This window comes from Malaclemys terrapin, chromosome 25, assembly GCF_027887155.1.
Source record: "Malaclemys terrapin pileata isolate rMalTer1 chromosome 25, rMalTer1.hap1, whole genome shotgun sequence".
NCBI lineage: Eukaryota > Metazoa > Chordata > Testudines > Emydidae > Malaclemys > Malaclemys terrapin.
The window spans coordinates 4,434,793-4,460,467 of NC_071529.1; the positions used below are offsets into that span (position 1 = coordinate 4,434,793).

General features: G+C 57.7%; 2 protein-coding genes across 6 annotated transcripts in view; both read left to right on the forward strand.

Moving 5' to 3' along the window:
• The window catches only part of LOC128829193 (alpha-2-macroglobulin-like protein 1), a 34,342-nt gene extending 24,824 nt beyond the window's left edge, over positions 1-9,518 (forward strand). For both annotated transcript variants that reach the window (XM_054014473.1, XM_054014475.1), the window contains exons 16-23: positions 3,498-3,709; positions 3,974-4,189; positions 4,340-4,464; positions 5,234-5,324; positions 6,888-6,956; positions 7,406-7,508; positions 8,187-8,228; positions 8,573-9,518. In XM_054014473.1, the coding sequence (XP_053870448.1) occupies positions 3,498-3,709; positions 3,974-4,189; positions 4,340-4,464; positions 5,234-5,324; positions 6,888-6,956; positions 7,406-7,508; positions 8,187-8,228; positions 8,573-8,607 (893 nt within the window). In that variant the 3' untranslated portion in view covers positions 8,608-9,518. The remainder of the gene's footprint in view (positions 1-3,497; positions 3,710-3,973; positions 4,190-4,339; positions 4,465-5,233; positions 5,325-6,887; positions 6,957-7,405; positions 7,509-8,186; positions 8,229-8,572) is intronic.
• LOC128829192 (alpha-2-macroglobulin-like protein 1) overlaps positions 1-25,675 on the forward strand; it is a 106,006-nt gene that overhangs the window by 42,070 nt on the left and 38,261 nt on the right. For 3 of the 4 annotated variants that reach the window (XM_054014469.1, XM_054014471.1, XM_054014470.1), the window contains exons 1-5: positions 21,575-21,737; positions 22,752-22,941; positions 23,389-23,551; positions 24,025-24,077; positions 25,087-25,107. In XM_054014469.1, coding sequence (XP_053870444.1) covers positions 21,667-21,737; positions 22,752-22,941; positions 23,389-23,551; positions 24,025-24,077; positions 25,087-25,107 — 498 coding nt within the window. In that variant the 5' untranslated portion in view covers positions 21,575-21,666. Of the gene's footprint in view, positions 1-21,574; positions 21,738-22,751; positions 22,942-23,388; positions 23,552-24,024; positions 24,078-25,086; positions 25,108-25,675 lie in introns of those variants that run through there. The other variant, XM_054014472.1, reaches the window with a different exon arrangement.

Below are 25,675 nucleotides of genomic sequence, written 5' to 3' on the forward strand. Positions count from 1 at the left end.
GCTCTAGTACTCTCCTCTCTGCCGGCCTCTAGACACAGGGCAGGGCCAGCTGCCCCCCACGGCCCTGCCCACCCAGGTGCCCCCTGCCCCGGGGCCTCCTCAGCCTGGCAGGGGAGCTGGGTCTCCGTGGCCCAGTCAGTCCGTGGTCTCTGCTGAGGCTGCCAGCGAGGGGCTGATACGCCGGGCTCTGTCGTGGGGACACTTCTCCCCTCAGAGCTGGAGTGAGATCGTCCCGCCATTTCCCAGGGCCCAGCGCACGGAGCGAAGGGGGACGAGGCTGGGTCGCTGCCAGCCTGGGGGGGATCGTAGCTGAGAACCTAGAGGGGCAAAGCCCCATGTCCCAACCCAGTCCTCTAAAGCACCCGGGGCCAGGAGCGTGACGGGGACCAGTGGGCTCAGAGCCTGTGGGGCAGGGCCTTGCATAGGCAGCTCCCAAGGGGAATGGGCCATAACCGAGCCCTGGGGAGATGCCAGAAGATCCCAGCCCCCATCCTGTGTTGGGGACATACAGCTGGGGAGTCCCTGCCCGAGGCTTCTCGGCTTGGCCTGGCTAATACTGGGAGGGGAACGGGCAGCACTGGGCCGGGGCCGGCTAGGCCCTGCTGTCTCTGGGAGAGGGGGTTGTACAGGGAAGCAGGTCTCTGGGTGCCCCGTTGTCTGCACCATGTGCCCCCCAGGGACCCATGGGAGGCTGCCTGTCCCCCCGCTCCAGTTCCCCTAGCCTTTCCCTGCACAGATGCTCTTGGGTTTGTGCCGCTCCCAGCCCAGCCCCGGTGTGAGCGATGCAGCCTGGGGCCAGCTCCCCAGAGGGCAGGAGGTCCCATGGGAGGCCCTAGGCCCACTGGGAGCGCGGCTGGGGACGCAGGATGTGGCGCTGCCCCACGTCAGTGCTGAGCTGAAGGAGCCCTCGGCATGAGGCCAGGGGGCGCTGGGAGTCCCAGGTTGGGTCCCTCACACTCGTCATGACCACGCCCCAGTGATCTCTGTGCGTCTCCTCGGCGCCGTTCGAGCTCAGACTGAGCCGTGCCTGGAGCTGAGGCCTGGCGCGCTCGGTTCCTGCCGGGCCCTGGGGAGACGTCCCCCCACAGAGAGGGGCCACCTGTGTGGTCTGGGCGGCTCTGTCGTGTCTCGGCTCAGGTGAAAAGTCTCTTCTCTCCAAGCCCCGGCGCAGCAGCTGCAGCTGGTCTGTGCCCGCGAGTTGTGTGTGTCGCCTCCTGCCCTGCCCCGAGGCGGGTAAGAAGTGCTGGGAGCAGCACGTGGCTCCTGCCCCAGGGAGGGGAGAGGTGGGGGCTCTGCTGCTTGGGGCACCCAGGGGCCACTAGGCACTGGGGTAAAACAGCCCTTGGGTAACAGGACCTGTCTCCGAGGTCACAAAGACCCTGTGGAGGGGCGTGTTTATCAGGCATCAGCGCCATCCCTGCCCTTCACCTGGGTCGTGCTCCCCTCTTGCCCCCAGCCCCAGGGGGTCCCGCAGTCTCTCAGGGGCTCTCTGTCCCCCTCTAGCAGTGGTGGCACAAGGCACAAGCAGACTAAGCAATTGCTTAGGGTCCCAAGAAGCTCATGGGTCCCCCAGTTTGGTATTATCCCCAAAACCCATTCATCTAATGTAACGTGGCCTTTTTACAGGGTGTCGGTTTTGGTGGGGGGTTGGGATTGTGATGGGTTGGACCCCCCTTCTGGGATACCATCTGATGTACTGGGATTTCACTGAGGGCTTGTCTACACTGGCAATTAACAGCGCTGCAGCTTTCTCGCTCAGGGGTGTGGGAAAACACCGCCCAGATCACAGCAAGTTGCAGCGCTGTAAAGCGGCAGTGTAGACAGTGCCCCAGCGCTGGGAGCTGCGCCCCTCGTGGAGGTGGGTTTTTAGAGCACTGGGAGAGCTCTCTCCTAGTGCTGCGCCGCGACCACACAAGTCACATTAAAGCTTTAACATTTCCAGTGTAGACTAGGCCTGAGCCTCCCCTGCTCAATCCCCAGGGTTCCCTCTCTGTGCGTTGCTGAATTAGGCTCTCTGGCCTCTTGCAGCACACACAGGTAGGGCCACACCCAGCTGCAGACACAGACTGACATCAGCTCTGTGTGTGATGACTCCCCCAGCACTCACGTGCACATCCCTTTGGGAGATAAACCCAGAATAATACTGTCTGGCGCTGTATAGAAAAATCTCCACAGCCCAAGCTCATAAAAATCTGCCCTCTTCCTCAGTGTGAAGAGAGATGTGCCTGACTTCCTGCGCCCTCCCCCCAGTTAGAAAGTGTACAAACTGGGTTATATTATAAATAATAAGTTTATTACCTACAAAAGGTGAATTGTAAGGTAATATAAGACAGAACAGCCAGAACAAAGCAGATTACTGAGCAAATAAAACAAAGTGCACAAGCTAAACTTAATGTACTTAAGAAACAGGTTACAAAATGTAATTTCTTATCCTAAATGTTATTTTAGGCAGGTTGCAAAGTTTCTGTGGTTCAGAGTTCCAGTTATATTTCTTTTCAGACTGGACCCCTGTCTCAGTCTGGACTCCCCCCTTGCCTGCCCTCGAGGTGGCTTTAGCAGTCTTTCTTCTTGGGCAGACAGGCCATGGAGAGGAGTCCCCCCATTTGCCTTCCTTCCCACCCTTAAATAGGATTTACATAAGGTGGGAATCCTTTGTTTCCCAGACTTGACCCGCTTTCCCTTCCAGTGGAATGTTACAAGAAGTCCCAGATAATGTTTAATATCAGGTGACAAGACCACCTGACCTAGCAGTGTCACAGTTACATCCCTGGATGCTTCCCAGCAGGGAGAGAGATTAGTATCCTCATGGTCTTGTTGTTCCTTCCTGACGGCCCATCAAATCTGTAATTTGTAATGGTTACATAGTCCATATGCCTAGCTTTAGATACAGAGATGATACATGCATACGAATTGGATAATCACATTGAGTAAATCAGAACCTTTCCAATGATATCTCACATGAGCCATCTTGCGTAATGTGTATCTCAGTGATGTCAGATTCGTCTCATAAGCATATTTCCATAAAGAATATGGAGTGCAACGTCACAGGGCTATTTATTGGTTTGTGGATATAATGCAGCTAATATTTGTAATGGGCTGGGGGGGGAAGAATATTCCTTCTTAGGCCCCCCCTTGGGTTAGCACCACCTTTGCCCCCGAGCGGCCGCACCGCATAGGTTTCGGGTTCACTTGCAGCCAATGACCCACTGAAGCTGGGTTTTTAGCTCAGGCAGCAGAGGCTCAGGGTTTTTGAATCAGAGATCCAGGGTTCAGTCCCTGCTGACGACCCACCCAGGGGTGTTGTGTTACACTTGTGTAGCCCTCCTGTGCACTGTGAATCACCTGCAGTGTCCTGCCCCAGAGGTGGCTGCATTCAGTGGGGAGCAGGAGTCCCTCTGGCCTGGGAAGCCCCTGGGACCCCTTTGGAAAGCAAACAGGTGACCCACTGTGTTGTAACTGCAGCCATGGGGCTGCCCTTCTCTCGGCCCCTCTCTTAGGGGGACAGCTCTACTGGCAGAGGAAGGTGAAGGCCCTGCCCAGCCCCTACAGGAACCAGGCCCTGTTGGCGGAGGTGGAGATGACGGCTTACGTGCTCCTGGCCTATCTCTCCCTGCCCAATGTGTCCGCTGCTGACATGACGACCGCCGCCCAGATCGTCCGCTGGCTCAGCAGGCAGCAGGACCCCTTTGGGGGCTTCTCCTCCACGCAGGTAACACCCCTGCCCTCGGGGCAAACCAGTGCTGAGGCCCTGGTGCAGGAAGGGGCCAGGAGCCCCCCAGGGGCTACATCTCCACAGCTGACCTGGAGCCCTACCTGGGAGAGGAAGTTGTGGGTGCAGAGCCCCCTGCCCTCAGGGTCTGGGAGCCGGGGTTCCGGTGTCAGCGCCCCAGCAGGTCCTGATCCTGCTGCAGTGAGTCTGAGCCGGGCTCCTCTCCCCAGAGCGTGACAGCAGCTCGGTGACTCTCCTTCCCAGGACATGGTGGTGGCCCTGCAGGCCCTGGCCAAATACGCAGCCCTGACATACAGCCCGAGCGGGGCTGTGTCGGTGACAGTGAGCTCCCAGGCCGGGGCCCGGCAGCAATTCCACGTGGAGAACGCCAACCGGCTGGTGCTGCAGCGAGCGGCCCTGCAGGAGATCCCCGGGCAGTACACGCTGCGGGCCAGCGGCAAGGGCTGTGTTTTTGTGCAGGTGAGTGCAGGAGCCCCTGGGGACCAGCTGGCCCAGCGGTGACTGGCTGTGCCCTTGCCCTGCCCCACGGCGCCTGGCTCTGGGCCCAGGCTCTGATCTGTGGTAGTGGAGGCAGCAGGCTCTGCCCCAACCCTCTTGCTTGTCTCCCAGCTGACTCTGCGCTACAACGTGCCGCCCCCAAAGAGCGCCACGACCTTTGACCTGCGGGTGGAGACGGAGCCGAAGGAGTGCACCGAGAGCGCCAGATCCCGCTTCAGCCTCGTGCTGCACGCCCGGTACGAGCCCCAGCCCCCCCACCGGGTCCAGGGGCAGGGGCAGGCCCCAAGCAGCGGGGAAATGGCCGGGGCAGAGCCGCCCCACTGCAGGGCCGGGGCGGGGCAGGAATCGATCGCCGGGGGAGCCACCCCCCCACAGGGCTCGGGGCAGAGGCAGGGGCCCCTTGGAATGTGCCAGGGACTAAAGGGCTGGTCCCGGGGCTGATCTAATGGACAGTCGGCTCCCAAGGAGCTCCTGGGGCCGGGGCCCCTTGCTGGGGAGTTCAGGGCTGTCCGGGGGCTAGCAGGGATTACAGCCCAGAGCAGGCAGAGGGCATTAGAGACGCCTGCAGGACCGAGAAGATGGGAGGCCTCCCCTCCCCCTCCCAGGGCCGGCTCCAGGCACCAGCCCACCAAGCTCGTGCTTGGGGCGGCACCTGGAGGGGGGCGGCGCGGCGCTCCAGCCCCCGGGGAGAGCGGTGCCACGGCCGGGCTCACGGACCTTCCCCTGGCGCCCTCCCCCCGGCCGCCGGGGGGAGAGCGGCGAGCCCTGGCTGGGGCTCGCCACCCTCTCGCCGCCCTGCTCCCTGCGCTCTAGCCGCCGGGGGGAGAGCGGAGCCCCCGCCAGGGCTCACCGCCCTCCTCCCAGGGCTCTGGCCGCCGCGGGGGGGGAGAGGGGCGTGGAGGTGCAGCCGGCGGCTTTTTTGCCAGAGCCGGCCCTGCTCCCTCCATCCCCCTGGGGTCTGTATCCAGGGCAAACCCCGACCTCAGTGCACGGCTCCTGTTGCAGGTACAGCGGGGAGCGCCCAGCCACCAACATGGCCATCATCAAGGCCAAGCTGCCGTCCGGCTACACCCCTGTCAAGAGCTCCCTGCGGCAGGTGAGCTTCCCAGGGAGGAGAACAGGCCGGGCCAGTCACACAGCATGAAACCAGGGGCTGATCCATGGGGGAGAGCCCAGACCCCCAGGAGAGCACAGATTGCAGCTCTGACCCCCAGGAGGAGCTCCCCCTGCAGAGCCCTGCCCCCTGCCGTGGGGCACTGTGCAGCCCTGGGTCTCCCATCCAGTCACTGAGCAGGCCCTGACCCCAGTGCTTCTATATCCTGGGAAATTTCCCGAAATCTGGGAATTTTTGAGTAAAATGTTTCAACTTGGGAATTTTTTCCCTGGTAACTGACATAAAAAACAAAAAAAGAAACTGTATGACAATCAAAGCACTCAATTCTAGTGTAATTATAACATCAGCTTTGAAAGCAAAGCAAGAGAAATGTTCTAATTTTGTAATTACTATTAAGCACTTGTATTTACATTGTACAAATATGTACAGTAAAAATGACAGTGATAAAACTAGTTAAAATATTAATGATGTTCCTCGTGATGACTCAGACCATGAGTTGGAAAATGGATAAAACTCAGAGATTATAATAATAAGGAAAATTATATAAAAGAGTGTTATTTGTTCTTTCTGTTTGCTTTTGTATCTTATTTTATAATCATATGTTTACTTTTTATTTTTTCAAAGTAACTTTGATGTACAGTGGATCCGAAGAAGTGAGGTTTTTACCTACAAAAGCTTATGCCCAAATAAATCTGTTAGTCTTTAAGGTGCCACCAGACTCCTTGTTGTTTTTGCAGATACAGACTAACATGGCTACCCCCTGATATTTGATGTACAGTACACTGCAGGGCACATAGAATATCAGGGTTGGAAGGGACCTCAGGAGGTCATTTAGTCTAACCCTCTGCTCAAAGCAGGACCAATCCCCAGACAGATTTTTACCCCAGTTCCCTAAGTGACCCTCTCAAGGATTGAACTCACAACCCTGGGTTTAGCGGGCCAATGCTCAAACCACTGAGCTATCCACATGCTGTCCTTATTAATACTTTTGTTTTTTAAATAGTGAAATTTGTGTAAAATACATTGTTGTCTATAATTTCAAGCCTACTCCTCACGTGTTAAATATTTTATTTACTGTATAAGTCACATAAATTTAAAATTGAAAAACATCTATATGTATAAAAATTATAATAAATGTGAAATATCTCGAACGAATAAGAATAATTTGGATATAATATATATTATATAGTTATTAAAAAAACACATATTATGTTCCTTTGAGATTTTGAAATAAAAAACTTTATCTGGGAATTTTTCACCAGATTTGGGAAATTTTTAGTGCTAGCTTGGGAAAAGTTGGCATCACGATATAGAAGCACTCCCTGACCTTGCTTATCTCCCCCTACAACACAACGCCCATGTCTACAGTCCCACCTCTCCCCCAGCAGACACCCAGTGCTCAGCTGTGACTGGCATGGGGGGTGGCAGCCAGGCCCCTCGGCTACGGGGGCGTTTGGTGCCCCATGTTCCAGCCCCCAGCAGAGCAGTGACTCCGGCCCCAGCCCCTCCGTTCCAGGCTCAGCCGTTTCCTCCCTCTGCTCCTAGCTGGAGAAGCAGCGTTTGGTGAAGTGGCTGAAGGTGCAGAATGACCAGGTGATGCTCTATCTGGACCAGGTGAGTGCAGGCGGCTCGGGGCTCCGGGAGCCTGGTGTGAACGGGGAGGGCGTGTCCTGCCCTGGCTCCACCCCATTACAGTTGCTCTCCTGGGGTCTGTGTCACACGCACGGCGAGGGGTCACTGAAATCTCCCCTGGTTCCAAGTGACCCGTTTCCAGAAAGGACGGGGAGATGGGACCAGACTCAGCCAAACCCCAGGGAGGGCCGTGAACGGAGCGACGGGGAGCTCAGGGTTGGGGGACTGGAGCTGGGCCCTGAGTGTGATGAAAGGGGGTCACATTTTGTAGGGGGGGTGGAACAGGGATTTGGGGGAAGCATTTTCTCACTGCTCCAGGCTGCGGGGGCAGGGGGAAGCGGCTGGGCCAGGCTGAGCCTCGGGGAGGCGGGGGTTCGAGCTGCCAGTGCAGACGTTCAGCCCAGGCGCTCGCTCTGTCGCTCTCTCGGTAGCTGACGAAGGAAGCGGCGAGTTTCACCTTCTCCCTGGAGCAGGATTTCCCTGTGAAGAATCTCAGAGCAGCCCCAGTGAGACTGTACGATTACTACGAGACGGGTGAGTCCCGCCCTGGCTCCGCCCCCATTACAGCTACCCTAGGCTCTGTGTCACAGTCAGTGGGTGGGTGGGCATGTCCTGCACTGGCTCCACCCCCATTACAGCTGTTCTCGTGGGCTCTGTGTCACACTCAGGGCGTGGGGTCACTGAAATCTCCCCAGGTGCCAAGTGCCCCATTTCCATAAATCCCACTCAGGTCACAGCCGTCCCGGGTTCGATCTGTGGGGTTGCTCATCGCGAGGGACACGGGAGATGTGTGCTCATCGGGCTAGTGGGGAGGGTGTGGCTGGTGTAACTGGGGCCGTCCCAGCAGGAGAAGGCGAGTCCCGCCCCTTCAGGGCCCCCCACATTTCCCCTGCCATCCAGCTCCTCAGACGCCCCCAGAACCCTTTGTGCTGGGCCAGGAGGTGGCAGGACGGTTTCCATGAGCATTTTGAGGGGCAACTCAGTGGTGATTGCTGGGCCCGTCTGACTTACTTGGAGATGGGGGATGGGAGAGAGCGCACAGCCCCACTCAGACAGCTGGGGGCAACCTCCCACTCCTTTGTAGGGCTCAGACCTACAGCAGGGATCCCCTGGGGCTGGGGTAACAGACTCTGCCTGTGTGGGATTAGGGGGAGGGGTTCTCATGCCCCCACTGGGTCTCTCCTCCATTCCTTACATCCCTTGCTGTTGCAGGTGAACACACAAAGGCTGAGTACAGCGCCCCCTGCGGCTCAGGTAGGTGTGATGCACCCACACACAACTCCAGTCCCTACAACTTTATGGTTGGGGGGAGTCCATGGGCCGGAGAGGTCTGTGTGTGTTGTAGAGGGCAAAGGACGGGAGCTGGGAGCATGGAACCCACCAGGACCATGTGTGTGGGGGGAGAGACATCTTGGGGGAAGGGTCTATGTGGGGCACAAGGGAATCTGTCTTGAGGGCGGGGGGTGACTCTGAGGGGACAGTCTTTGTGGGGTTTGGGAGAGTTCTGGGGGGCCATGTCTACAGTTGTCTGCCGGGTGTGTGTGTGTGTGTGGGGTGATTTTGATCCCATCTCAGGGGATGTTTGTGTTTGTTTAAAGCCCCTGACGCCGACACGATGGAAAATTCCCGCTGAAGCCCCCTCCCCTGCTGGGCAGCCCTCTCCCCTCCCATCTTGAGAGCCCTGCGCCAGCAGCCAACACCCCAGGATCAGGGGGGCACGAACAGGCCTCGTCTCAGCTGCTGCTCTTCCCCGAACCAGCTGCACTATCCCCCTTAGCACCTTCTTCAGCCAACGCCTCCCCATTCGCTCTGCAAACATCCCACCTGCTCTCCCATCTCTCAGCCTCCAGACTGACCCGCGTGATCCCAGCTGTCTGTCACACGCGGGGACCAGCGCCAGCAGGGGGACCCCTGGGGTTTGCTGCCTGTCCTGCCTGGAGCAGCAGGTTCAGTGTAAAACAAAATACAAAACCCACCTCTTTGTGAGGCTGTTTTGTCGCTTTGTGCCTGCCCTGCTGCTGCTCCTCACACGGCTCCTCTGCATCCTTAGAGCAGCGAGATCCTGGGACCGTGGCTCTGTCCCCTTCCCCAGCCCTTCGGTCATTGCTGTGGGGTTTGGCTTTAACCCTGGGGAGGCAGCGTCAGCGACAGCCCCCCAGGTTCCAGCCCCAGCTGGCAGAGCTGCCCTCGTTACACACGTCTACATGAAAATGGAACCAGTTGAACTGAAATTAGTTTTGAAACCAGTTTACTTACACCTGTGAAAACCCCGGTGTGGATGCACTTATTGTGGTGTGATGGAGGGTTATTTTAGTTTAGGTTCAATCAATTAGGAATTGAAGCTAAACCAGAATCAACTCTTCTCTCAGACCGACAGGAGCACCTCTACCTGCTTGCATGGGTTGGACTAAACTGATTTTAAAAGCCAAGTTCTAAGAGAGGGAGGAATAGCTTGTCCAACTCCTTACAACTCTTGCTTGTTCTGTTTGTGTTTTGTTACCATCTGTTTAATTCCACGGACCAATGAACAATGGGGAAAGGTGATCTGTGTGAACGGTCTATCCCCAGTCAACCACGGTGTGAGAGCCGAATGTACATGCTGTGGGATACCCAGCCAGTCCTCCAGAGACCCCAGGGCAGAGCAGACTCGACATTCCTGATACTTACAGGGTAAATAAGAAGCAAGAAAAATAAATCCATAGACCGTTCAGACCCTCCCTGTCCATCGTAAAGAAGCAAGAACTCTTTGCAGGTCCCCTTTAAAAGCAGGAAGCTCATTTTCCCGTGTGCAGATGTTAAAGGCGCCTGATGCAGTTTGTAGGTGCAGGGGCTTTCCCCAGGGCCAGAGTGTGAAAGATTCACCAAAGAGTCACGACCACAAGTTCAGTCTCAGTTGGAAAGGAGGCACAAATACGTCCCAGAGGGCTGCACGTGCCTGTCTAAGGGTATGTCTACACTGGCAGAGTTACATCACCGGCGGTTCCATCACCGCTCAGAGAGCGCTGAAGGGAAATTGCGGTTGTGTGTTCACACCGTCAGCTGCCTGCGCAATAGTGTGTTCACACTTGAGGCGCTTGCAGCAGTATTTGGAGCGGTGCACTCAGGGCAGCTATTCCCACTGAGCATCTCTTCCTCTTCTGACGCTAAGAATTGTGGGAAGGCGGAGGGGTCGCAGGGCATCCCGGGTCCTGTCCCAATGCCCCATAATGCATTGCTTCGCGTCCCGGCAATCCCTGTGCTTCCGTCCGCATTTGGCGCCATTTTTCAACGGTTTGTGTTCTGCGCACCCTGCCTCTTCGGTCTGCAGGAATGGATCCCGCACTGCTGACCAATATGCTGCTTGCTCTCGATAACGTGTCACGAGTGGCAGTGGAGTTATTCCTTAAACTACAAAGGCAAGAGGAGTGCGACATTGATCTCGCCACGTGTAGTAGCCACGACACGAGATTGCTTGTGGCATTCCCGGAGGTGCTGACCACAGTGGAATGCTGCTTTTGGGCGCGGGAAACAAGCATTCAGTGGTGGGATCACATCGTCATGCATGTCTGGGATGACGAGCAGTGGCTGCAGAACTTTTGGATGAGAAAAGCCACATTCATGGGACTGTGTGATAAGCTTGCCCCAGCCCTGTGGCGCAAGGACACGAGAATGAGAGCTGCCCTGTCTTTGGAGAAGCGCATGGTGATTGCTTTGTGGAAGCTGGCTACTCCAGTCTGCTACCGATCAGTCGCTAACCAATTCAGAGTGGGAAAGTCGACCGTCAGACTCGTGTTGATGGAAGTGTGCAGGGCCATTAATCGCATCCTGCTCTGAAAGACCATTACTCTGGGCAACATGCGCGACATTGTGGATGGCTTTGCACAAATGCGCTTCCCTAACTGTGGAGGGGCGATAGATGGCACACATATTCCAGTTCTGGCACCAGACCACCTAGCCACCGAGTACATTAATCAGAAGGGGTATTTCTCTATGGTTCTTCAGGCGCTTGTGAATCACTGTGGGTTTTTCACAGACATTAACACAGACTGGTCCAGAAAGGTGCATGACGCACGCATCTTTCGGAACACTGGCCTGTTCAGGAAGCTGCAAGCAGGGACTTTCTTCCCGGACCAGAAGATCACCGTAGGGGAAGTCAAAATGCCCATTGTGATCCTGGGAGACCCAGCCTACCCCTTAATGCTGTGGCTTATGAAGCCATAGGCGGGGTGTCAAGGGTTCCTTCCTCACTCTGAACTCTAGGGTACAGATGTGGGGACCCGCAGGAAAGCCCCTAAGCTTATTTACCAGCTTAGGTTAACAGTAAGCTGCCACCACCAAGCATGTTCCAAATCTTAGGGAAGAGACATTTGGAACTCTGCCTTTCCCCAAATATTTCCCAAGTCTCTAACCCCCCCTTTCCTGGGCAGATTTGAGACTAATTCCCCCCCCCCCAAGTCCTTACACCCCTTTTCCTGGGTAGGCTTGAGAGTATACCCTCACCAATTAGTCCTGGTGAACACAGATCCAAAACCCTTGGATCTTAAAACAATGAAAAATCAATCAGGTTCTTAAAAGAAGAATTTTAATTGAAGAAAAAGGAAAAAAATCATTTATGTAAAATCAGGATGGAAAATACTTTCCAGGGTAATCAGATTCAAAGAGCCCAGAGGAACCCCCTCTAGCCTTAGGTTCAAAGTTACAGCAAAACAGGGATAAACCTCCCTCTAGCAAAGGAACATTTACAAGTTGAGAAAACAAAGATAAAACTAACACGCCTTGCCTGGCTGTTACTTACAAATTGGAAATATGAGAGACTTGTTCAGAAGATTTGAAGAGCCTGGATTGATGTCTGGTCCCTCTCAGTCCCAAGAGCGAACACACCCAAAACAAAGAGCACAAACAAATGCCTTCCCCCCACCAAGATTTGAAAGTATCTTGTCCCCTTATTGGTCCTTTGGGTCAGGTGTCAGCCAGTTACCTGAGCTTCTTAACCCTTTACAGGTAAAAGGATTTTGGTGTCTCTGACCAGGAGGGATTATATAGTATTGTACACAGGAGGGTTGTTACCCTTCCCTTTATAGTTATGACATGGAGAACCTTGACAGCAGCAAGGAGCGTTTCAACAACAGGCTGAGCAAGTGCAGAATGACTGTTGAGTGTGCTTTTGCTGGCATTGCCTATATGGGAGGCTGGACCTGTCCGATGACAATATTCCTATGCTTATAGCCGTGTGCTGTACGCTCCACAATATTTGTGAAGGGAAGGGTGAAAGCCTCACTCAGGGTTGGACCGCTGAGGCTCAGTGCCTGGAGGCTGAATTTGAACAGCCAGAGACCAGGGCTATTAGAGGGGTGTAGCGCGGGGCCATAAGGATCAGGGATGCCCTGAGGCAGCAGTTTGAAGCGGAAAGCCACTAATATTTGTTGCTATGTTCGGGAGTGCAGTGCTTGTAATGCTAGGGGGTGATTGTAACAGGTGCAGACGATGCACTATGAAGGTTTAAGAAAATTGCCTGTTGCTTTGCAGGGCTCTGTTTGCTTTCAATTAATGGAATAAAGATTGATTTCAAACCAAAACAACTCTTTTTAAAAAAACAACAACCGGAGGAGAGAAACAAACAAAAAAACCCCACATCAGCACTGGGGGGGATGGGGGAAGGGAGGGTCCCAGGAGGAGGTGGGATCCCGGGATGGTTAAAGATTTGTGTATGTCCAGGTATCATATGCAACCTTCTCCCTTGGAGTACAGTGCAGCGGGTACTGTACTTCAGCAGGGCTAAACTGCAGAGGGACGGGTGTTGACTGCAGTGGGTAGTGGGAGTCTGCAGGGCTGAATTGTGATGGGCAGGAGTGGAATGCAGCAGGTACAGACTGGAGCCAGGAGGTTGATAAGAGTGTGTTGGCGGTGTCTGGGGGGAGCATGGGAACGAGTTTTGTGACAGCGGCTGCAGGGGAGGGCGGGTGTGGAGCTGCTCAGTTTGCAGTGCTAGTAGTGCTTAGAGCATGTCCACTTGGCACTCCATAACGTTTAAGAGCCGCTCCGTGGCTTCGTTCTGGCGTGCTGCGTTCTCCTTTCGGTCCCTATTCTCGCTGTCCCACCACTACTTCAATTCCTGTTTTTCGGCTGCGGAGTGCATCATGACATCACACAGAAAGTCCTTTTTAGTTCTTCATGGCTGTTTTCTAATTCTGCACAGCCGTTCAGCCGGTGATCACAAAGAAGGAGGCTGGACTCCCCAGGTCATATCTGTGAAGCCAAAATGCAGCATTTTACCGAAGCAGTATTGTTTGTAACTCACGGACCCAGTAGCGGATTAACAAATTTGCCACCCCTAGGCCCTCAAAAAATTATCGCCTCCCCCCCGCTGCCAGCTCACCTCTGCTCCCGCGCAGAAAGCCTGGGAGGGAGGGGGGAGAAGGGGAGTTGTGGCGTGCTCGGGGGATGGCGGAGGTGGAGTGGAGGTGAGCTGGGGCAGGGAGCGGTTCCCTGCCCCCCCCAAGAGTTACTCCCTGTGCCCACTGGCCCCAGCTCACCTCCGCTATCCCCCGAGCGTGACACTATTCGCTTCTCCTCCCTCCCTCCCTCCCTCCCTCCCAGCGCTTTCACGCGGCAAGCCTGGGAGGGAGGGAGAGGGGAGAAGGGGAGTTGCGGCGCTCTCGGGGGATGGCGGCGGTGGAGCAGAGGTGAGCTGGGCCGGGGAGCGGTTCCCGGCCCCCCCCCCGGGTTACTCCCCGCGCCCGAGGGCCCCAGCTTACCTATGCTTCGCCTCCTCTGAGCGCACTGCTACTCGCTTCTCCCTCCCTCCCAGCGCTTTCACGCGGCAAGCCTGGGAGGGAGGTGGAAGGAGGGAAGCACGGCGCGCCTGGGGGAGGGGGCGGGCTGGGGATTTGGGGAAGGGGTGGAGTTGGGGAGGGGGCATGAGCAAATTTGCCGCCCCTGCAAATTTGCCACCCTAGGCCTAGGCCTTGTTTGCCTAGGTGATAATACGCCGCTGCATGGACCACTGATTCAGTAATTTAAAACACAGCCACTATTCACATACCTGTTAGTAACTGGCTAACCCCAGGCAAGCACACACACAAGACCCCCAAACTGGTGAGTAACCTCGGGGGCAGGGGAAATCAGTGTTCCAGGACCGTACTGTCCACTGGGCACGTGGCTCTTGGGGAGAGCCAGCACTGTGGGGGGCGGGGGCGTTATAATCATTACTGTGCCCACATTTTCCACGGGCTGTGTTCATTATAGAAGATGGGTGAGCAGGGAATCAAGGGAGGGTCTTCTCCAAGCCTGCGGCTTCCGCCCTGGCCCTTATGCAGCTCGCCTGTGTGCAGCAATGCCCCTTTCCCCCTGTGACAGCAGAGTGGTGCGAGAAAGTTACCCTTAATGGGGCAAGAAACAAAGCAGCTCTGCCAAAGAACCTGTGGCAGCGGATTGCCCAGTATCTCCAGGAGAGTTTCGTGGAGATCTCTGAGGCAGATTCCCATGAAGTGAGGGAGTCAATCAACACCCTGTTCCGCCGCTCAGACGAGGCATGTGGTGGTACGTGCATCATACAGACACAAGCCTGCTTTCTGCAACCCTCCTGCCCCCAACCACTCACTTCAGCGATTCCCCAAATCAAAGCCACTTACCAGGGGCCTCCTCTCCTGTTCGCACTTCGCCGAGCTGTGCCTGGCTAGCCTCCTCCGGGGCAGAGAAGAGCTCCTGGCTGCATGTATATCTGACCTCCGAATCGTCCTCTGCCTCTGGGTCCTCCTCTCCCTCCACATCCTCAGCCAGGATTTCCTCCTCCTGCTCTCAGGAATGCAGTGCATCGATTTGTGGACAAGGGGTAAGATGTGTGAACGTTCTATCTTTTGAACAGAAATGTTGCTAGTATGCTATACTGGCCTTCAGTGTCCTTCTTAAATGTGAGTGCACATGCCACTCAATGGGTTATAGCCTGTTCTCAATAACTCCTGTAGCCCCACTGCATGGGCAGTGGGTATAATAGGGTGGCAAGGCTAAGCCTTCTGGGGCGCAGCCGCTGCTGCCAGACACCTGGGCTGTGGTGGCCCTGCCTCTTCTCCTCCATGCCCCTTCCCTGAGGCTCCCAACGCCTGTTGCTGCTGCCTGGTGAATCTTCTTTCTCTCTTCCACTCCACACCCCCCCCCCGCCCCCTCCAGAAATCCTTGCCATGCCCCTCTTCACTCCTCCTCTCTCGCGGGGGTGGGAGGGTGAGGAGGGATGCGGGGAGTGGTGCCGGGGCTGCGGGCAAAGAGGCGGGACAGGGAGCTAGCCTCCCCCTGGAGAAACTTCACCCGCCGCCTATGCCACTGATGCTAATGGAGCTACACAGGATGTTAGGGTAACATGAGGTGCACTGTGCCATCCTGTACAAAAAGGGAAAAATATGAATGTAAGAAGTGTCTTTTTGAAGACACTTTTTCTAAAATGTAGTGACACCTGGCAACACCTCATCATGTGACTGTATCTTGACATTCCCCTTGTAAAGTCTGCTTTGAGGCACACGAACCACCGAAGTAGCCCCAGTGGCCTTCGCAGTGGAGGTGGGCTTGCCGCCGAGTATCACGTCCAGCTCTTTTTAGAACCAGCAATTCGTGGGCACAGCAGCGGAGTGGTGGTTTGCCTCCCGCGCATTGTGGTAGGCGTTCTGCAGCTCCTTCACTTTGACCCTGCTAGGGCCAGCTCTGGCTTTTTTGCCACCCTAGGCAAAAAAGCCACCCGCCGCCCCCCGTCCCTCCCAGCGCGGCAGGGGAGGGCGCCGAGCCCGGCCGCGGGCCCGCAATCCCCGACCACCCAGAGCGCCGGGGGGAGGGCAGAGAGCCCAGACGGGGTTCTCCGCTCTCTCCGACTGGCCGGAGCGCCGGGGAGAGGGCAGCAAGCCCGGCCGGGGCTGCTCTCCCCGACTGGCCGGAGCACCGGGGGGAGGGCGGTGAGCCTGGCTGAGGCCCCGCCGCGCTGCCCCCCTCCAGGCGCCGCCCCAAGCACATGCTTGGTGGGCTGGTGCCTGGAGCCGGCCCTGGACTCTGCACTGCAGTGTGTCCTGGTCCTGCCCCTTTCTGTCATGCATCGTGAAAGCTGTCCATAGGCAGGGCCGGCTCTAGCTTTTTTGCTGCCCCAAGCAGCCAAAAAAAAGCGCCGCCCCCCGAGGCCCCCCGCCGAGCGCCGCGCCACCCCTCGCCGAGCGCCGCCGGAACCCCCCCCAGAGCACCGCCCTCCCGCACCGCCCCTCTGCTGAGCGCCGGAACCCCCCCCCGAGCGCCGAGCCCGGTGCTGCCCCCGCCCTCGCCGAGCTCCGCGTCGCCGGAACCCCCCCCAGCGCCGAGCCCTGTGCTGCCCCCCCACCCGCCGAGCTCCGCGCCGCCGGAACACCCCCCCGAGCGCCGAGCCCCATGCTGGCCCCCCTCCCCCGCCGAGCGCCGCGCCGCACCGCCTAAGCCCCCCCCACCCCCCCGGAATGCCGCGCCACGCTCCCCCCGCCGCCCCTTACCAGGTGCCGCCCCAAGCATGTGCTTGGGTGCCTGGTGCCGGCCCTGTCCATAGGTATCATAATTCCTATGGCTGGAGTGCAGCTGGGACTGGACTCTCCCCAAATGCCGATGAGGCCCAGCAGCTCGGCATTGCTCCAAGCGGGGGATCGCCTGGTGTATGGAGCAGGCATGTCATCTGGAAAGATGTGCTGAGACCACTGCATGCGTTACCCAGCAAACAGGAACGGGACTTTCAAAATTTCCAAGGAATTTAAGGGGTGGGGCTCACGGTTCGTCACCTGAGGGCAGGGTGGTAGACTTCAAACTGTTGACCAGAGAGGCGAGAACAGGCATTGTGGGACACCACCCCGAGGCCAATCGCAGCGCTGCAATCAACCAGGGTGTCTACACTAGCACCACGGCACTGTAGCCCTGGCGCAGAAAGGTGTACACCTCTCGGCAGGGTGGGTTTGTTACAGAGCAGCTAAGTGGCTTTGCAGCATGTGCACTTCGCTAGTTACACCGCAGAAAGCTGCTTTATTGTGCAGAAACTTGGTAGTGTAGACAAGGGCTAAGGGGGCAGGAGAACTGGCCTTTAATATTTGGGGAATAGGAAGTGCTCCCATATTGAAAGACGGTATTATCCTGTGTAAAGTAAGAGGGCAGTCAAAAAAAGGCATTTCTCCTTCTCTTTGCCCGGGCCTGGTTTCTGTAACGATAACGTTACACTAACAGAGCTGGTGGTATTTAATTCCTGTTCCCAGTGACGTTTATAGGGGGAGCTAATAGCAGCCCCTCTATTTAGGCTGCCTGACCCTTTCCATAATAAAATCCTCTCGCAGTCTTTTCTTTGAGATGCTCTCGCCCCGCCATCGTTTGCGGTGGGTCATTGATATTCGGCCCTCAGGTTGGAGAATTGGCTTTTCTTTGTTCCACCAGATTCCATTCAGATATTGCTTAGACAGGGCTTGTCTCCACTTATATTTTATAGCACTCTAACTTGCTGGCTCAGTGGGGTGACAAATCACCCCCCCCCCCGAGCACAGCAAGTCTGACCACTTTAAAGCACTAGTGTAGACAGGCTGTGAGCGCTGGGAGCTAATCCCCGGGTGGAGGTGACTTACCGGGAGCGCTGGGAGAGCTCTCTCCGACCACTTGCGCGCGATCACACTCGCACTTCAAAGCGCTGCCATGGGAGCATTCCCGCGACAGCGCTTTGAAGTTTCCAGTGTAGCCATGCCCATAGAAACCCCGGGGTTTCTACCTTTTTTCATTTGGGGACCCCTAAAACATTTTGAATGGAGGTGCGGACCCCCTTGGAAATCTTAGACAGAGTCTGCGGATGCCCAGGGGGCTGCAGACCACAAGTTGAAAACCACTGTTATGTGGGAACGACGGCCTTTCCCGGACTCCTTAGACCTAGTTTGCCAGCCCCCATTTGTCCTCGGGCCACAGGTGGAGAACCACTGACATAAACTGTTCAGAACAATCCCCATTTCCTCTCCGGCACTTGTGTCCCTGCCAGAATATCACTGAACTCGAACCTCCCACAGTGCCGCCTCCTGCCGCCACCCCCAAAGCAGCAGCGCCAGCTCCTGTCCTGGGAACAAGTGGGAGCTGCTCTAGCAAGAGGTGTGGGCTTCCCTCACTGGGCACAGAACATGGCTCCAGCGGCCCATGGCACCTCTGGGCGATCACATGGAGCAGGACCTCCGTCCCACCCAGCCCACTGAGCCAAATAGCCCATCACCCACCCAGGACAACAACCTGCTCCTGCTGCCACTGAACATAATGCCGTGGCGCAAGGAGTAGCAGCCTGTGCTGAAGGTTCAAACACACAGAGGGACGTTGCACGCTCAGCACATACTGGACACTGCGGTGTGAAGCCTGGAGACGGAATTCAGTTGTGAATGTGTCAGTCCCAGGGCTGGCTCAGCACGACCTGAGCCTTGGAGACGCAGCTGAAAACCGCAGAGCAGATCAAACGGAGACAGCGCAAGATAGCAGTGGGTCCCTGCGCAGCCCCCGTGGGCTCGTGTCCCACCAGCTCTGTTTTCCCTTTACGGGGACCCTCTGCTCCGATTGTGGATCCCCCCAGGTTCCCCGAGTCTCTTCAGTCCGTGTGTGGAGGGGGAGGCACATGGGGATGGAGCCGTGTTCTCTAGGCCAAGTGGGGTCCCTCGTTAGACAGGAGGCTCCCAGGGCCAGTGGGCGAGGTGGGAGAGGCCCACAGCGGAGGTGGTGAAGCCTGAGATACAGCTGGGCACGTGGGGCCTGTGGGGAGAAAGCCCTGGCGGATGGGAGATGTCTCAGGAGGGGGCAGCATTCAAACCTGGCTGGACCCGGCTGGGTCGGGTTCTCTTGGCCCTGGCGTATTAGTGTCAGTTTCTGAGCTGAATCCTGTTTCTCTTATTTCCTGACCATCCCCCGACTCGGGCCAGGTCCCGTTGGGTAAGTTCTTGTCCCCCCTTGCTCTTTGCAGCTCCTCCCGAGCTGGCGTCATTGCTGCATTTCGCTAACACGCCCTGAGGAGACTGGTCCAGACGATGGGGCCCGACCCCGTCCCTGGGGTGCAGACGAGCCCCCTCCCACCGCCCTAACTAACAGCCGCCCAGGGGTTCTGTGTCAGCTCCGTTAGCAGCCTCCTGCCCCACACTTCTGCCTTCGGGCTCTTCTCTCTCTTTGCTCTGGCCAGAAAGGCTGGAAGCGAACAGCCTCTGGGAGAGGGGCCCCTAGGAAGCAGGAATGAGAAGGAGCTAAACCTGCCAACCCTCGGGGAGCAGCAGTGGGGCTGCTCTGGGGAGTCCATGGTGCGCTCTGTCTCTCAGGCCAGCGCTGTGTCGCTGTGACCCACATTCACCGAGTGCCCCACTCCCCCCTGCCACTCGCTTGGGCCCTCACCGGACATCATAGTAAGTGGCTCCCATCATCTCCCCGTGAGAGCCATTCGCCTGGTCAGCAGGGGGCGCTGCAGACCCATCCCCTGAGTCATTTCAAGCCAGCCCTGGGAAAGCCCTGCACTGACCGGGGACAGGGCCGGGTCGGGAGGGGCAGGACGCGCTGTCCCCAGTCGTTCGTTCCCAGCTCTGATTTCCGGGGGGCGAATGCTGCTCTGGGAGACGCTCTCGCAGCTGTGCCCAGACCACACTGGGGCTGCGGAGCCTGTTTGGGTCATTGGCTGTGGCTGTCTCAGGATGCCCAGCTGTGACCGAGGGTAGAATGGGGCTCTGTGATGCCAGGACTGGCCGTGACAGAGACCTGAGGTGTTCCACGGACGCCGATCTAAGGGATACGGGCCCCAGGCCTGATGCCTGACGCTCTCCCCCTTCCTGAATCACTCTCCCCCAGGCAGGGGCCTCCCACCACACCCCCAGCTTTACCAGCCCCAAGGGCCCTGTCTGCCTGGTGGTGCTGAAATCCCTGTTATCTTTGAACCGTCCCCGAGGACAGGTAAATATTTGAGGGTAAACCAGCAAGGGGCAGTGACCTGGGGCCAGATCTCTGCATCCCTGGAGCTGACACCAAGCCAGGGCAAGCAGGCTGCAGCCTCACTGTGTAGGTGTCTGCAGTGCCGGTATCTGTGCTTGGGTGTGACAGACCAGCCCTCTCCCTTCCCCCTCTTCCCAAATCCAGAGCTCCCTTGTGAGTCTCCCTGCAGGACCCAGCCAGTCCCAATGATCCTATATTCAGTGTGGATGGAAGAGACCAGGGCTGGAGCGTTCTCAGTGCAGATGCAATGTACGGAGATTTTGGCAGCAAATATTCATAGCGTAATAGATTCCAAGGACAGAAGGGACCATTGTGATCATCTAGTCTTACCTTCTGCATAACCCAGGCCTGAGAACTCCCCCAAAATAATTCCTAGACCAGATCTTATAGGAAAACATCCAACCTTGATTTCAAAATTGCCAGTGATGGAGAATTCATCACAACACTGGGTAAATTGTTCCACTGGTTAATTACCCTCCATGTGAAAAATGTTCATCATATTTCCAGTCTCAATTTGTCTAGCTTCAACTTCCAGCCATTTGATCGTATTATGCCTTTCTCAGCTAAATTAAAGAGTCTCTTATCCTAGGGGAATTCTGCACCAAAAAACCCCAAATTCTGCATCAAAAAATTCGGCATATTTTTTGTCAAAATAATGCAATATAATCACACCAGTTTCACTTATTTTGGTTATTTATTTAAACTACCATACAGAAAAAAAACCCAAAAGAACTGTTCAGCATTTCCTAAACACCCGAAAGTTAAGTTACAAATACTTGGTAACCAAGACCCTGCATTCCAGTTGTAATCCTGGATTTTCATTTAAATTATATGACTTTTATTTTGGTGTTTGGTGTTCTGGCGAGGTGACCAGCCAGCACAAGTGCTCAGATGGCAGAGCAGGCAAGGTGCCTTCTTCCCGGGGTGGGAGGTGAACTCACACAGCTGCACCTCTGAACCCTGGGTCCTCACTGACCAGGACAACCACTGTGAGTGGGGTGGGGTGAGGGAGCAGAGAGGGGCACAGAACAGGAGCTGTGGCTATAGAACTCAGGAACATGAGGCAGAAGGCAGAAGACTCGGCCCCAGGCACTCTGGGCTGGGCGTCCTGCTCACAGTTCTATGTCTATGAATCCTGCTTGTGGCATTTCCCCTAATTATTGTCAGGTGACTTCATTCATTAAACGTTTCCTTTCTACACTCAGACTCTGTGCTTGCGAGTGGGGCAGTATTGCCTCCCAGAGGCACCCAGGGGTGGGGTGTAATTTCCCCAGGTTACTGGGTGGGGGCTCGAGCCGGTTCTGTATTGTTTTGTTGAAAAGGAAGCTATAGATATTGAACCCAGCCCTGGTTCCTGCCGGCCCCACCTGGCAGAGGGGTTACAAACTCATTTCTCAGCAAGCTCCTCCCCCCTGCTCCTGCCAGGGCTTCCCCAGCATCCCGGCTACTGCACCACCACCGACCCCAGAGGGGTCCCACCCCCTGCCGTGTAACCAATGCGAGGGGCCAGAGCCTCGAATCCAGCAGCTGGGGGCGGTGGGTAAATATTGTCCTGGCTGCGTCCCCAGCCCCAGCCAGAGACCTGACACGACCCTTGTTTACCCCGGACCAAAGGCGAAGCTCCACCTCCATCAGGGCAGAGCAGGCTGGTCTCCAGCACAGAGCGTGGGAGAGAGGGAGGAAGAAGGACCCAGAGGGGGGTGACGTGTGTGTGTCCCCTTGTGCCTGCCCATCTGCCTGCACCCCAGGAATGGGGGCCCCAGTAACCCCGGCCTGCCTGCTGCTCCTCCTGCACCTCACAGCTGGGACATCTGCAGAGCCGTAAGCCCTGTCCGTGTCTGTCTGTCTGTCCGCGTGGTGGGCGGTGCGGGGGGGGGGTTGGAAGCAGCCGAGGGCACCGATCAGGGGGCTGCTTGATCCGAAACTGAGGGGACAAGTCCATTCTCTCCTGGGAGCTCAGTCCCTGATGCTGGGTCCCTCCTGGGCCCCCCTGGTCCTGCCCCTCCAAGTGCCAGGGGAGGGTGGCTGTGATTAAGGCAGTGGCTTGGGGTGTGGAGAGCTGGGTTCAGTGCCCAGCTCTGCCACAGACGCCCTGTGCGCCCCTGGCCAGACACCGACCCTCTGAGCCTCAGCTCCCCTCTGTACCATGGGGTGATGATCCTCTGCGGCCGCCTGCTCCCGTCGGCCTGTCACCTCCTCGGGCCACGGCCTGTCTCTGCCTGTGAGTCTGTCCAGCCCCAGTGCAGAGGGACCAGGCTGGGCCGGGCCTCTAGGCACCAGTGAAATAGAACAGTAATTACAGAGGAACCCAGTGCGTTAAACGAATGTCTCAGCCAGAACCGGGGAGTGCCCCGAAGGTGCCAACGCCGAAGGGTTCCTGTGAGAACGTGCGGAGGCCCCGGGGTGCAGACTGAGCTGGGGGTGGGGGTGGGGCTGTATCTAAGCCAGTTACTGGCTGCAAAGGGATCAGGTGCTCAGTACAGCCCCAGACTAACCAGCCTCCCCCCGCCGTGCACAGGGGTCTCTGCTCACTCTCAGCGCCACTAGCTGCCCCCTTCTGGGCAGACCGAGCAGCCGAGAGGCTGGGGATGGAGGGAGACTGAGCCCCTCTCTGCACCCCCAAGGCCCCTCCAGCTGCGCGAGAGGCAGGCTGGGGTGGGGGAATGAGCAGGGGGGCTTTGTGAAACGAATCAGTCTCCAGCACCGTCGACCCAGCTTTGGCCCCAGAAGGAGGGACACTCAGAAATCGGGAGTCATCCCCGGTCCTGGGGGAGGCTCTGGGCTGTCCCCTCCCATCCCCCTCCCCCACTGCCCCCGGTGCTTTCCCCTCCCCAGGCACTATGTGGTGGTGAGCCCAGCCGTACTCTACCACCCGCACACGGGGACGGTGTCAGTTCATCTCAGCGACCTCAACGAGACCGTCCAGGTGAGCGTCCGGCTGGAGAGGGGGGATGGGCCCAGCGCTATCACCCTGCTGGAGAGAGAGGTCCAGGAGCCCCGTCTGCACGAGAACGTGCGCTTCCAGGTGAGCCCCCACCCGCAACCATCGGCACGGCCCCGGGCACTGGCCATAGGCACGGAGCCCGTCAGCCCCGGGTCTGCAGCCCCAGCCCAGCCTCAGGCCTCGGGCACAGCAGGTCTCAGGGACTAGCCATGGGCACGGGGCTGGTCACTCAATGGGCAGCTGTAGCCACAGAACTCGAGCCCATCTCGCAGCAGCGAGAGACGGGGGGAGCGGGGATGGGGTGGGGGGTACAGAGAGCCCCTGGCTTCCAACTCCATCGAGCGCCCCAGGTTCATGCTCCCTCCCATTCCTGGTCCCCCAGGCTGGGGAGAGGGTTCCTGTGATTGGAGGGGGCGGAAACAAGGTCTCACAAACACCACTGTTCCCCCACCCCATACGATAGTGGGTCTGCACCACGACCGGCCCGTTACTGGCCGCTGTGGCCTTGCTGGGGGTCCCCGTGTGCAGGTTCCAGCCCCGTCTGGGGGGCAGCAGGAAGTGGCAGAGCTGCACGTCTCGATCCGGGGAGATGCCCTGCAGTTCTCTGAGCGGAAGAAAGTGCTGGTGCGGGCGCTGCAGCCGGGGACCTTTGTGCAGACGGACAAGGCCATCTACAAGCCGGGACAAACAGGTGAGAGGGCAGGAGCTGCTGGATGGAGTTTCCTGGGGCCCCAGGCCCTTGGGACGGACTCCTGGGCTCTGGGGATGGGCTGGGGGCCTAGCGAGGGATTCGGGACTCTCACTTCTAGGACCCTATCTGCACCTGGCCCCAGGGGAGAAGAGGCCCAAAGCCTGAGGCCTGTTTGGGGGCCTGTCTGGAACCAAGTTGGGGTCTCAGCCCTTCCTTGGCGATGTCACAGACACTGCAGGGGGCACCAATCGGCCTCCCCTGGCAGCCTCTAGCCGACCAGGGCAGGGCCGTGGCTCATTGGCAGAGGGCAGCATGGGGAAGCTGGCGCTGCACTGCCCGGGCTGGGCCCATTCTGCGGGTTCACAGAGGCCGTCAGTGCCCGGGGCGTCCGTCTGGCACCTTCCCCAGCTGGGAATTCACTCAGACAAACCAAGCTGGGGTTGATTCCCGCCTCTGCCTCTGCTCCTTTCCAGTGAAGTTTCGAATCGTCAGTTTGGACAAAGACTTCGTTCCCAGTACCCGGAAGGTGAGAGCTGGGGGTTGGGGGCAGGGTAACAGGGCCCTGGAGCACTGGACATGTTAGGTTTGTCTACACCAGGCAGGCCATTCATCCGGTTTGAAATCAGACAGTCCTCTTCATGGGTGGTTTGCCCCCGTCCAGTACATGCTTGTGTCTGGTATTGGGTGGGGGGTGCCATTTGGAAGTGTGCACTGCTCCGCCCCTGCTGGCGTGAACTCACACACACGCCAGCGGGGACAGGCCCATACCAATCCTGGAAATCCCGGGATCTCCGGTATTCTGGGAATGCCTCAGCCGCCACCCTGGTCTTCACTGCAGGGGGTCAGTCTCCCAGGGCAGGTTAACAGCCTTGCAGTATCAGGGCTTGTGCTGGCCTGCTGAAAACAGCCCTGTGGAGCAGCCCCCTGGGCTACAGAGCCTAGTGCCTTGGGCAGTGGCCCCTGTTGTTTGCAGTCTCTTTACTGCGCAGAGAGGATTGATTGCACATTGCATGGAGCCGGAATGAGGGCGCTGGGCACCCACTGGCATTAGTGCAGCTTGTGATTGGCTGTGGATGCCAGCCCCCCCCCCGGGATGACAGTCATTAGCACCTTTCAGCCTAACCGTGCTGTGCGCTCTGAGTGAGGTGGCAGAATCAGGCCCAGTGTTTAAATACAGATTGACAGCTCCCCTCCCAGCCACCTCACCCGGGCACTGGCTGCAATGCAGACCCCCCAGCCCTTAGACTGCCCCTTGGCAGAGACCCCAGCATCTCGCCCTGCTCCTCCACGCACAGACCAGCCACCCACTGCCCCGTTTCCGCCAACGCAGGGAGGGAGGCATGGGAGGTGCGAGGGCTCCAGCCTCATGGGCTCCCCTTCCTGTCCCTGCTCTCTCGGTCACCCCCATCCGCATGATCCCCCATGGCCCCAGAGAGAGACACCCCAGCCCTCGGGAAGCCACAGGCAGATCCGTGGGTAGTGGGGGGTGTTTCCTGTCCCTCTAACCAGCCATCTCCTGTCTGTTTGCTTTGCAGCTGCCCCTGGTGACTGTGCAGGTCAGTCTGTGCCTCTCCAGCCTCCTCCTCTTCCTGTCTGGCTCATCCGAGGGCCCTCGGGGGTGTTCAGTCGTGGGGATCCCAGAGGAGTCTGGGCTGTGACCACAGTGTCCAGCAATCCAGCCCTAGACCCCTCTGCCCTGCTGTGGGGGTGCAAAGGGTCCCAGAGCACAGGGCGTTTCTGGGCTGGGCCCCATGGGGGCAGCGAGGGGACATTTGTGCCATCGGGTTACGTCCTCCCTACCCCGAATTTGCAGCATCTGGGGCTGTCTGTCCGGGAGGCAGGTGGGTTTGGGCCTGGCTGGGATCCCTGCCTGAGTCACTCACCCCGAATGTTCCCAGCCCCCAAACTCTGGGTCAGGCAGTGACTTGATCAGGCCAGTGGGGAACTCAGCGGGAAGCTCCCTTGGGAGCCTGATGGGGGAAGGGCAGGGGGTCTCTGGGAGCTGCAGGGGCAGAGGGGAGGGATGGAGGTTTAGGGAGGCTGCGTGGGGGGAGGAGGACAGGAAACATACCCACAGAGGCCTAGCACTGAGATGGAAACGGTCCCTATGGCGTGTTCCCTGGG